Genomic DNA, 12,472 nt, shown 5'->3' on the forward strand with positions numbered 1-12,472 from the left:
TGTTCACTCCCCAACATGCATTAATAGCACCAGAGGAGTTTAAGCATGGGAGAGTTTCCACTATATTTCTTACCTTGTCCCTCTCTCTCTCTCTCCAGATATGGGTGATGGCTTTCTGTGTGGTTTTTGTCTTCACCGTCACTCTCGCTGTGTTCCCCGCCGTCACTGTGGACGTCAAGACTCTATACCCTGGGAAATGGGGTATGTATACACTTTTAGAAAAATCGGTTTCAAAAGGGTTCTTCGGCTGCCCCCGTAAGAGAACCCTTTCTCGTTCCAGGTAGAACCATTTTCTACCTGTAACCAAAAAGGGTTCTTTAAAAAGATATCCCATGGGAACATCCGAATAACCCTTTTAGGTTCTAGATAGCACCTTTTTTTCTAAGAGTGTAGATATGTATACTGTATGTTTAATATGCATGAGCTGTAAAACTCCGATGAAGCACCTCTCTCCCTCTTCCTCCCATCAGAACCTTATTTCATCTCTGTGTGCTGCTTCCTCATTTTCAACGTGTGTGACTGGATCGGCAGAACTGTCACCACCCTGGTCCAGTGGGTAGGTGTCTGATCCCATTTCATCTCTGTGGATTAATGTCATTTTATTACACATTTGATAGGATCACAATGGATTTGATTTATGTAACACTTTCGAGGTTTCTCAGTGTATTATAATCCTTCACTTTCTTTCCCAGCACGAAAGTTTTAGTTCTTAGTAGTATTACATTTAGTTATTATTCTAAAATGTTTTTGTGTCTATCCAACCTTGTATATCAGTAACATTTCTCTGTGTATTTGGACCGCAGCCCCCCAAGGACAGTTGTCTGTTCCCGGGGCTGGTGGTCTCCAGGGTGGTGTTTGTTCCCCTGCTGATGTTCTGTAACGTCCAGAGCCGCTCCTACCTCCCCGTCCTCTTCTCCCACGACGCTGCCTTCGCCTTCATCATGATGCTCTTCTCCCTCTCCAACGGATACTGCGTCTGCCTCTCCATGTCCTACGCCCCACAGTGAGTAGAAGTAACACACGCGCGCACCATACGTGACAGTCCCCTGTCATAACATTATGCCAGTTATTCACGTATTGACTGATCCAATCTACTTGTCATGGTTTGTCACTCTTCTTTAGTCACCTTTGGCTTAACAAGTTCCTGGTACCACTTCTCTCCCACACACACTCTGGAATTCTCTTTCAGTCACATGACATACTTTTCCTTTCACCCGACCATGCCAACTTCCTTGTTGCCACTGTAACACCACAACAAAACCTACCCTATATCTGCAGTGTATTCAATAGGAACCACACGAGCAGAAACCGGAAGGGGCCTACCCGAATTTGTCCGATAAGAAATGCTTGTGTTTTATTTTTCCATGACAAATAATTTTGCTGCAGTATGCTTATGAATATACGCCTGTCTCTCTCTCCGTCTCCTCCGAGGTTGGTGGCTCCTAAAGATGCAGAGACGGCCGGGGCCCTGATGACTTTCTTCCTGGCCCTGGGCCTCTCCATCGGGGCCGCCCTGTCCTTCCTGCTGCGACTACTGGTCTAGACACATACACACATCAGAGGACCACCACCATCAGTCAACAGCCACCTCCATCCCCATCCGTAAAGTGACGGGACACGCCATGACATCATCCACTTCCATCGTCATACCTAGAAGGACCCAGGCTGGGAATAGAGCTGCCTAAAGAAAAGCCTGCATCAAAATGATATTAGTACTGACCACAATAGATATTATACCAGGGATTGAATATCATCTCCCCAGCTGCCTGACATGCACAACACGTATTGAAATAACTGAGATATGAAGGGTATGACGCTACATGACTAGCTACTTTACCACTGGTTTACAGTGGTTAGTAGTAAAAGACTCTGGTTGTCTCTCATCGGACAACAATGAATAGACACAGTCGGTGCCAAACTGTTTTAAACTTGGGTGGTTATTTTTGAGTTGGACCATTTTAAGGAGGTTTTTGTATAATGTTTGTTTCCCTGTTGTTTTCTTAAGGCACTAACCTTAGTCAAGAACAGTAGCTAGAGGAGTTTATGGAGAACTAATGGATTGTTCCACAAAGTAGATCATTTTCTCACGGAAGTCTTATTTTCATAACGACATCAGATTAAATCAGGATTACTAGCTCTGATGAGTAAGTACCTATATTTTTCAACAATTTGATTTGATTGAAAACGTTTGATTTATTTTGGATATCATGACAATATGAAATAGTACATTATTTTTGCACGGAAGACCAATTCAATTATTTCCCTTAGTTTGCATTTCGGTCTGTGGACATCAGCACACTCATGTCATTCTAGCCCATTGGAGTGGAGAGGACCACTTGGGGTGTGTTCAATAGAGTGAAATGTAGTTCATAGAAAATACTCCATTCGCTTCCTGTTCATGTCAGGATAATGGCCCAGTAGGACAGGTTTTAGAAACAGGATATGATGCAGTGTAATGATAGGAACAGAGGGCAAGGAGGTGATGGGAACCAGACCACATTCCACTCCTCCTCCTTCCCACTGTTCTCCTGAGGGTAGCGTTCAGTCTGACCATAACAGTGTTTCCCAAATTCGGTCCTTGGGACCCCAGAGGGTGCACGTTTTGTTTTAATGTCCCAGCACTACACAGCTGATTCAAATAATCAACTAATCATCAGGCTTTTGATAATATAAATCAGATGTGTAGTGTTAAGGCAAAAAAACAAAACGTGCACCCGTTGGGGTCCCGAGGTTTGATTTTGGGGAAACGCTGCCCTAACACCATTCTGTGCTGCTAACCTACCTATTAACCTGTTGCTGTCTAGTCACGTTGTTTGAACAGAGCTTTGGCTTTAGGTATAATGTACAAAGGTGTGCTGTGACAGACTTTTCAAAACAAAAGGGATACACTCCCTGCTTTGTTGTAAACAGGGTGTTTCATTTAAAATGTTGAATTTTTTGTCACCATGAAAAAGTGTCAGCTGTTCTGTTTTGATTATGTAAATTCGTTGGATTTAAGTAACAGCACTTGTTTTTGTTTCGCTGTTGGTCATTTACTAGACTAAACTATAGTATTTTGAACACAGATGAAGAACAAGAATAGCTTCTAGCGGTCACTGGTTGATGAGCCAGCTAAGGGTAAAGTGTCTATATCTGCCAATATTTGACTTCATATTACATAGACAGTGGGAGTAAAACACATTACAGAAAAATATTTTTAAATACATTACCATAACACTAAATCACAATTCCATAATTATCTGCCAATTTTCATTCCTTGAATGTATCACGGCCACGATGATTTAATGGAGTCAGATTATACATTTAACGGAGTGCCATTAAACATGAATCGACAACCATTTCTAAAGCTGTGCATTAAGTCAAGTTATAGATTTATATGTCTATAAACTATTTATTTTTTGCCCATTCTGTTTCCATTCCAGATATGAACACATTGATTAGAACCTTACCAACTCTTATATGAACTTTGTGTTTGCTCTATTTTGGTTTCTAGACTTTCCTTCCTCTAATATAAGTATCCGTTGTTTTAAAATCCTTTATGTGTGTCCCTCTCATGAAATCTTTGTTTTTGATTTTATTGCTCAACGTTTAAGAGTGTTTTCTGAATGGAGTGAGAATTAACTGGCATACTGTATGTAGAAGACAAACAAGGTACCTGTACGTACGTGGTGTTGTTGAGACAAACATCCGTTTGGTTTCAGAATGGCTGGATGAAGGGCTGATGAGGGTAATGGCCCTGTTCAAATACTCTACAGATGCACCCTTCCTTACTTTAGGAAATCACTGGCCTATCACAATTGCATATGTGTTAGCAAGGACTCCAATACACAGCTTTCATCTATTCTGTCATGTTAGAACAGTGATCGAGGTAGGAAGGAAGGAAGCGTTTTTGAACAATACCCGTCTACCTAAACCAGTGGTTTAGTGGTGACTGGAGTAGTGGGTATAATCATTTTGCCCCCCAAAAATTCAAACGGCCCTCCCAGGGAAGGAAAGGCGCCCTGTGAGAAAAATGCTATGAGAAATAGTGATGCAAACCACGTTTCCATCCAGTTTCATACCAAATAAAATTCACGACAGCTGTGATGAAAACGGGCAGTTTAAGTACAATTTTATAAATACCGACATATAATTTGTTAATTCGCACATGGGATATTTTTGTGTCAGGAAAATTAATTATGCGAGAAATTGTGGTGGAAACACCTTTATGCGTAAATATTGATATAATAAACATAATGAGTCACGCGATGACATGTTTAGTCGTCCTCCAGCTACGACTCTGGAAACCATGCAGTTTATTAGGCTACATATTAAATAAATTATGAACTTTACAGGGTAGTGAAAGTGCATGTGATCTTGATGCTCCTTTTAAATAAATATTGAGGGTCTGATTCAGGTGACATGGTGATCGATGTATGACTGATTTAGCCATAACCTCATCACTAGTCTACCCTCACTGTATCTGCCAGCTGTTGGCCACGTGTCAACATCAGAGTAGGCACATTTGCTATTTAACAGTTTTTGTGACACAACTATCGATAGAGTTGAAAATGCGACGTAAACACATTGAACATTAGATTTTTAACACTAAATTGCGTACATTTTGTGTGCATCACGTCATCACGCACTGACTTTTATCCTCAACAAATCTATTTGGTGGAAACGCCACTGGTGGGAAAATGCGTATATTTTCTTAATGCATATTTAAAAAATATTCGCATGAAAATCTGTCGCCAACTGGATGAAAAACTAGCTATACTCTGAATTACCTAAAATGATCAATCCCATCCTGGTCTTTCGCAGTCAGGTCAACCCAAGTTGTACTGTGCAAGTAGGCATAGCGGTCAACTAAGAAATTCACAAGTTTCAGATTTTTTAAAGAAATCTGAAACTTTAAAAAAAGATAAACAACCAAATTGGATGCTCCAAGTCCATAACCATACTTAAACCACATCACGAGACCATTTTGAGGTCTGCGAAAAATCGAAGAAATTTAGATTTTTGTGGTGATTTAGAAAGGTGTCTACCCCAAAATTGCATTTTGGAACATTGCTGTGAAGAAAAATAATATTTCAACATTTTAAGATTAACATACTGATCGGTTTCATCAGCCTTATTAATTGATTCGGCGAATACCTTCCCCACACTATTTTGGTACGCATCAGGGGTTTAAGAAGTGAGTATACTCAATGCCCACTGAAAAATACGTGGGTATACAGAGTATACCAGCGTCTACCTCCCAATACACCACTGATCTGGGACCGGTTTCCCAAAAGAGACATGGGATAGGATCCTATTGTTCTAATAATGAACTTAGTCTTCAGATGCTTTTGGGGAACTGGGCTCTGGAGCATTACTAAGGTTGCATCCCGATGTTCCACCCTTCCCCCGAAGTATTCACTTACAACTTTCTCGCATGGATGTTAACGGCTGTGGAAACGGTAAACTCCCTCCAACCAAATATTACACCAGTCCTACGCTGTTAAAACCATGACGAGGGGTGTGCAAGTGCACATTTCTGGAAAAGGTTCGAGAATCAGGACCAAGGAGTCAGGACTCAGGTCATGACCATGTCTGAATGATTTAACATGAAATTGTTATCAACACAGATCGTTATCAACACAAAAAATACTGACTAGTCCCCAAAGTACCAGAGCATTTCTTTAAACATTCATAATGTTGCATATAGATCTCGTTTAAGATAAGACATCCTTCATTTACATGTGACATTTGAGGTTATTTAGAGACTCTATCATCCAGAGTGACATCCACTGTTGCCGGGTAATAAAACATGAGCAAGAAGAGTGAAATATAGGAAAGACCAGAGTTAACCTTTTGTGTAACAACGTTTTACGATGCGAGACCAGAGAAAAGCAGAGTAGTGATTGAATCATTCGTTTTAGATAGTGAAACGACAGCTATTGTTAAAGTACTTCATGCAATAAGGTTTTGAGACCCTGGCTATGAGAAGAACGAGTCTTGTTGGACATAATTGTTACACTGTAGAGTTTTATGGAACTCTGATCAGTTGGATTATGGCTGCGAGCAGGGATTTGATTCGTCAGGATCGTACGGTATGATTGGACAACAATGTATTATGTGCTACTACAGCGAAGGGAACCATTTGTATAGTTTTTGAGTTGAGGAATTTGAGTTGCTGCTGTTGGAAATAGCTTTGATATGGTGACATTCAATTTACTTTTATATTTCTGTGTGATTTAGTCTTCTTTTACAATACTTTGAAGTGTTTTATTTTTCACTGCATTGAAAGCACATATTTCAATGAAAAAGACACTTGACCAACCCAAAAATGCCCCCCCCCCCCATTTTATTTATTGAAAACCCAGTAATTGTCATTAACACCTGTTCTTACTTGACAGGTGGGGTGGGGTGAAATGGTCAACTGGGGCTAGTAGTTGTCATTAACACCTGTTCTTACTTGACAGGTGGGGTGGGGTGAAATGGTCAACTGGGGCTAGTAGTTGTCATTCCGTCATAAGCCAAAAAGCAAGAAATAAAGTATGAAGAAAAACACTCCAATATGCAAACAGAATGACCACCTTGTGTTGTCATCGTTTCCTTTAAACGAAACTTTTTTTAAAACGGGTGTGGTTGGTTACACATGGGGAGCAGTGCGTGACACAGAACAGTTCAGAGGGGGAAATGACAACAAAAGACACAATGGAGGTGGGGGGCAGGGGGTCATGAAATCAAAAACTTTGCTTTGTGTTTTATCTATGTTTATTGATTTATTTCTGCTAAGTGTTTCTCCATTGTGAAAAACTGATGAGGGACCATCACTCATCCACGACATCCCTCCATCTCCCTCCCTTCTGCTCTCTCTTCCTTGTTCACCGTTTCTTTGGTGGGACCACGGTGCGGGGCGGGGTGACGGGTCGGCCGGAGTTCATCCCTCCGTACTGGTACTTGGCCTTCTTCTCAGACGGCTTCAGGATCTACAGAGTGACGGTGGACCATTAAGACTATACATCTAAATCCAAGGCATATTTCACCTGTCAAATGATTCTTTAATCAATAAAACCAGTAGACAAGCGACTGCACAGTGTTGGATTCTATCAAAGCTAAGGGCTGTTGTTTGGCTCCAGCGGTTGCAGAGTGATAGTACTGATCACAACATGGCATTGACAAGTACATAATTTAAAACCTTTTTTTTTTTTAACCTTTATTTAACTTGGCAAGTCAGTTAAGAACAAATTCTTATTTTCAATGACGGCCTAGGAACAGTGGGTTAACTGCCTGTTCAGGGGCAGAACGACAGAGTACCTTGTCAGCTCGGGGATTTGACGCTCTAACCACTAGGCTACCCTGCCGCCCCATTGAATAAACAGTGTAGGACTACAAACGTCTGTGTGTAGAATGATACACTTTAGGGACTTATCCTGAGAATATCCTGTCAGTCAGTCTACCCTAATGACAACCAAACTACTTATTGTCTGTTGTTGTCAGTGGTTGCAATGACACTACGGATATGATACTGACGTTACTTTAGTAACGTTACCTGAAAGGAGCACATCAGGGTCTCGTCAACACTCATCATACCGCCGGCGTTGTCAAACTCTCCACAGTAGTTAGGAGCTGAGAACAGAGTCACCAGCTGCCGCTTGGCAAAGAACTCATAGCCATCCTCCACCACCTGGGGAAGACACACAGTCAGCACATCAGTGGAGTGGGGGAGGGGGAGTGGGGGGGACACACAGTCAGCACATCAGTGGAGTGGGGGGTCAGCAAGACACACAGTCAGCACATCAGTGGAGTGGGGGGGTCACACAGTCAGCACATCAGTGGAGTGGGGGGGAAGACACACAGTGGAGTGGGGGGACAGCACATCAGTGGAGTGGGGGAAGAGCACACAGTCAGCACATCAGTGTGGAGTGGGGGGGGACACAGTCAAGACACAGTCAGCAGTCAGCACATCAGTGGAGTGGGGGGGAAGACACACAGTCAGCACATCAGTGGAGTGGGGGGGAGACACACACAGTCAGCACATCAGTGGAGTGGACCATCGAAGTCATGAAGTGTAACTATATCAGTGTTGCTATAATTAAGTCAGCACAATAAGGCCAGTGGAGTGGGGGACACAGAGTGGAGGGGGGGACACAGTTTGGTACACAGTCATCAGTGGAGTGGGGGACACAGTCAGCACATCAGTGGAGCTGTTCTCAGTTGGCACAATGCAACGTGGAAGACACACAGTGCACTGTGGACACAGCCCTCGAAGTCAGCCATTAAGGCCTGAGGAGGTGTTGTTAGTCTAAAAGAAATGTGAGATAATGTCTAGATGCTTTTTATAGTGGAGATCACGTTTATAAATTGCCTGGCTGGGCTGATGAGACAGTGGATTGCGCAGTAAGATGGAACAGAGTAAATAGGCATTTTAACATCATAGATTTAGCCGGTGGTAACTTGTGGAATAGACACCGGCTGGAATGCAGTTTTAACCAATCAGCATTCAGGATTAGTCCCACCCGATGTTTAAATGGCCAATATACCACGGCTACGGTGCTGTTCTTATGCATGACGCAATGCAGAGTGCCTGGACACAGCCCTTAGCCGTGGTATATTTGGCCATATACCACAAACACCTGAGGTACCTTATTGCTATTATAAAGTGGTTACCAACGTAATCAGAGAAGTAAAAAGAAAAGTTGTTAAGTATCTCAACAGCAATGGAGAAGTGTTTTAAGATTTGATACTTTAGGTTTATGGGAACTGGAGCTGTCAATTGTGTGTGTAGCAGTGTTTGGCTAGATGTACTGGACTACTCTGATGTCTTGTTTCGACTACAATGACAGGTCAGTTGATTGTTACAGTACCTGGTGGGCTCTGCAGATGAGGTCCAGATCGTGACGGTTGAGGAACTTGCTGACCACATCAGCCCCAAACGTGAACGAGACCCCGCGGTCGTTCTCCCCCCAACCCTGAACATCTTTGTCTGGGTCCGACCACAGCAAGTCGCACAGCAACCCTGGAACACACACACACACACACACACACACACACACACACACGGATCTAAGATGTGTAAAATGGCCTCACGGTCCAGTAGTTCACATCACTCCCATATAAGGAGATGTTTGCTGGAAAGGTCTGATGAGCAGATACTAGATCCCTTGGGCTTTCTGTGACTTATTCAATGATTCTCAGAACCTTATTTAGATGCAACGATACATAGGTCTACTGTATTGACATAACAATAAGTTGATCACGTACAGTCATTAAAGTGATGTTTATTAAACAACTCATCTAAATGGTCATGTCAATATTCATTTGGTTTGGAGAATCAGAAATTCTTTAACAAAGAATTAGCTACACTGCCCAAAATCAGTACAATCTGGGATGACCCCTACTGTCTGCTAAGGGATATAGCACATGTTTTTATAAACAGCTTGGAGAGGAGTGTGTGTGTGTGTATTACTATCCTCGTGGGGACATTTTGCAGGCCCACACAAGGACAAAGGCTATTTTAGGCTTAGGTTTAGTGTTACAATTAGGGTTAGGGGTTAGGTTTAGGAGTTGGGTTTAGGTTAGGAGTTGTTTAGGGGATAGGTTTAGGTTAGGAGTTAGGGTTAGGATTAGTGGTTGTTTAGGGGATAGGTTTAGGATTAGTGGTTGTTTAGGGGATAGGTTTAGGTTAGGAGTTAGGGTTAGGATTAGCGGTTGTTTAGGAGTTAGGGGTTAGGGTTAGGATAAGCGGTTGTTTAGGAGTTAGGGGTTAGGTTTAGGTTAGGAGTTAGGGTTAGGATTAGCGGTTGTTTAGGGGTTAGGTTAGGAGTTAGGATAAGGGTTGTTTAGGGGTTAGGAGTTAGGTTAGGATTTAGGGTTAGGAGTTAGGATAAGGGTTGTTTAGGGTTAGGAGAAATAGGATTCTGAATATAAATCTATTTTAGATCTGAGAAAGGACAGTAAAACATATCTCTGTGTGTTTGTGTGTGTACAATATGTACCATTTGAATGCACAGAGATACCGTGATGAGATCCTGAGGCCCATTGTGAGGCCCACTTCTTTTAAGGTGTCTGTGGCCAACAGATGCATATCTGTACTCCCAGTCATGTGAAATCCATAGATTAGAGCCTAATGAATTTATTTCAATTGACTGATTTCGTGATATGAACTGTAACTCAGTAAAAGCTTTTAAAACCGTTGCATTTCATATTTTTCTTCAGTATATGTGTATGTACATGTGCATCCATCTGTGTGTATGTGGACCTACCGGTGTCGGGGACGTCTGTGGGTCTCATGATACGACGGATCTGCTCCATAGACTGCAGGTCTGGAGAGAGGCCTGGTAGGAGTCAGAGGAGCGCAGAGACAGAGACAACAGCACTCAGTCATCCAAAACGCATAAAAACCACACACACATTTCAAGGTTAGTTTCCCTGCCAGGACCAGCACGTTGTAGGAGAGGCACTGCTGTGCACAGAGCCTTTAAGTCTTTATTTCACTTAAATCATAGTCATGACTCATGTCTAATGCCTGCTTGCGTTATTATATATACTGTAACTATTTAATACCTATGTAGTGTGTAATCATTATTCCAACGCTACATATTCACTTTCTGAGCAAGACAAAACTCTCCATGCTGTTATAACAACCATATCATTCAGACAGGGAGTTTGAGTGACAGCTCTTCCAGCAGTACCTCCATGGCAGCAGAAGATCTTCTCATCTACGATGGCAGCGATGGGAAGGCAGTTGAAGCAGTCAGTAAATGTCTTCCACAGCTTTATGTTGAATCTGCGCTTACCTGGAGAAGCATTAAGAGATGACGTTTAAATATACTTCATACAATCATCTGGGATCTTCTAGACTCATGTCAGACAGTGTGTGCAAGTGTATTCATCTGCAACTTTACTCTTGTCACAGAGGCTGTATGTGTTGAATGGAAAATAAACATGAATTAGGGTGTGTGCCGGGTGGGTATTTAGCTCAATTACTTGTATGATACACTAACAAGTGCATGAGGCAATGTATTGATGTGTGTGTGTGTGTGTGTGTGCAGAGTGTGTGTGTGTGCGCGCGCATGCATACTACTCACACTCATCATAGAAGCCATAGATGCGGTTGATGGAAGCACACTCGTGGTTGCCCCTGAGGAGGAAGAAGTTCTCGGGGTATTTGATCTTGTAGGCCAGCAGTAGACAGATGGTCTCCAGGGACTGCTTGCCTCGGTCCACGTAGTCTCCCAGGAACAGGTAGTTGGCCTCGGGCGGGAAGCCGCCGTACTCAAAGAGCCGCAGCAGGTCTGTGTACTGGCCGTGGATGTCACCTGAGGAGGGGTGGGGGTGTGTGTGTGTGTGGGGGGGTTACTTAACTACCATAGCCTATCCGTCCAGAGGCTAATGAATGAATAATAGGTCTTAAACTGGACAACTCATTATCAGCCACCATCACCATCCTCATCATCACCACCTACCACAGATTTTGAGGGGAGCCTCCAATTCCAACAGGATGGGCTGGCTGAGGAAGATCTCTCTGGACTTGATGCAGAGGCCTCTCACTTCAGCCTCTGACATCTGCACAATCTTCCCTGGGCGACATCCCCGCACTGACACACAGACACACAGAGACACAGTTAGATTTGATGGCACAGAGTGCTAGAACTTAAACACACATTTCCCTCGTCAATGGAACTTTGTCAGATGTTTCCAAACCTCAAATGTAGAGTAATGTCAAGATGAAACCACATCCCACGACATTGGTTGTGGTTCTGTCTTGACAGACTACACTAAAGGTCTCAAAACATCTGACAAACTTCGCTTTGAAAGTGTCATGTCCCCTTATCATCTGTGGTGACAATTCACTTTTCTGACAGGTGCAACAGACCTACATTTTGTATGTGAGGGTGTTCCTTTATTGCTACTCAGAAGTCAGAGTGCAGCACTACCAAGGCTGAAGTGACGACTGGAGGGAGGTGAAGTGGAGGAGGGGGTGAAGGGTGGGGGGGGCAGTGAACTAGTCCAGTTCAGGGTACGAGCGCAGGCACAACACTATACTAAGCAGGTACCCCCTACTACCGTCGAGCACGCAACACTACTTCCTTTTACTTACTTTTCAAATCTGTGTTTATAACCACAACAGGAACACATGGTGAGTCAGTCCGGCCCAATGTCCCGAGGGTGAGGTTTTCATGAAACAGCCAAACAGGGTAAATAGGGTAAATACTGGTACTGCCTGTATATAACCATGTTATTTTTACTCGTTATTGTTATTCACTGTGTATTTATTCCTCATGGCACTACCTTAAACTCTGCATTGTTAGAAAAGGACCCGAAAGTAAGCATTTCACAGTTAGTTAGTCTACACTAGGGCTGTGGCAGTCACAAAATGTTGTCAGCCAGTGATTGTCAAGCAAATAACTGTCAGTCGCATGGTAATTTACCGTTAATTAATCTCCTGGCATCCACACCGATGCAGACCTTTGGAACATCTACATTTTAAAATGTCTAATAA

General features: G+C 42.9%; 2 protein-coding genes across 3 annotated transcripts in view; one reads left to right on the top strand and one right to left on the bottom strand.

Moving 5' to 3' along the window:
* The window catches only part of LOC115133622 (equilibrative nucleoside transporter 2-like), a 53,068-nt gene extending 50,388 nt beyond the window's left edge, over window positions 1-2,680 (top strand). For both annotated transcript variants that reach the window (XM_029667051.2, XM_029667049.2), the window contains exons 10-13: window positions 99-201; window positions 471-556; window positions 804-1,003; window positions 1,432-2,680. In XM_029667051.2, coding sequence (XP_029522911.1) covers window positions 99-201; window positions 471-556; window positions 804-1,003; window positions 1,432-1,543 — 501 coding nt within the window. In that variant the 3' untranslated portion in view covers window positions 1,544-2,680. The remainder of the gene's footprint in view (window positions 1-98; window positions 202-470; window positions 557-803; window positions 1,004-1,431) is intronic.
* Window positions 2,681-5,343: 2,663 nt separating this feature from the next.
* Window positions 5,344-12,472, bottom strand: part of LOC115133623 (serine/threonine-protein phosphatase PP1-beta catalytic subunit) — a 39,944-nt gene continuing 32,815 nt past the window's right edge. Inside the window, exons 2-8 of the mRNA XM_029667053.2 lie at window positions 11,436-11,567; window positions 11,058-11,288; window positions 10,662-10,766; window positions 10,233-10,304; window positions 8,835-8,986; window positions 7,520-7,654; window positions 5,344-6,956 (exon numbers count right to left, since the gene is read on the bottom strand). Coding sequence (XP_029522913.1) covers window positions 6,852-6,956; window positions 7,520-7,654; window positions 8,835-8,986; window positions 10,233-10,304; window positions 10,662-10,766; window positions 11,058-11,288; window positions 11,436-11,567 — 932 coding nt within the window. The 3' untranslated portion in view covers window positions 5,344-6,851. The remainder of the gene's footprint in view (window positions 6,957-7,519; window positions 7,655-8,834; window positions 8,987-10,232; window positions 10,305-10,661; window positions 10,767-11,057; window positions 11,289-11,435; window positions 11,568-12,472) is intronic.

This window comes from Oncorhynchus nerka, linkage group LG8 (assembly GCF_034236695.1).
Source record: "Oncorhynchus nerka isolate Pitt River linkage group LG8, Oner_Uvic_2.0, whole genome shotgun sequence".
Classification (NCBI taxonomy): Eukaryota; Metazoa; Chordata; class Actinopteri; order Salmoniformes; family Salmonidae; genus Oncorhynchus; species Oncorhynchus nerka.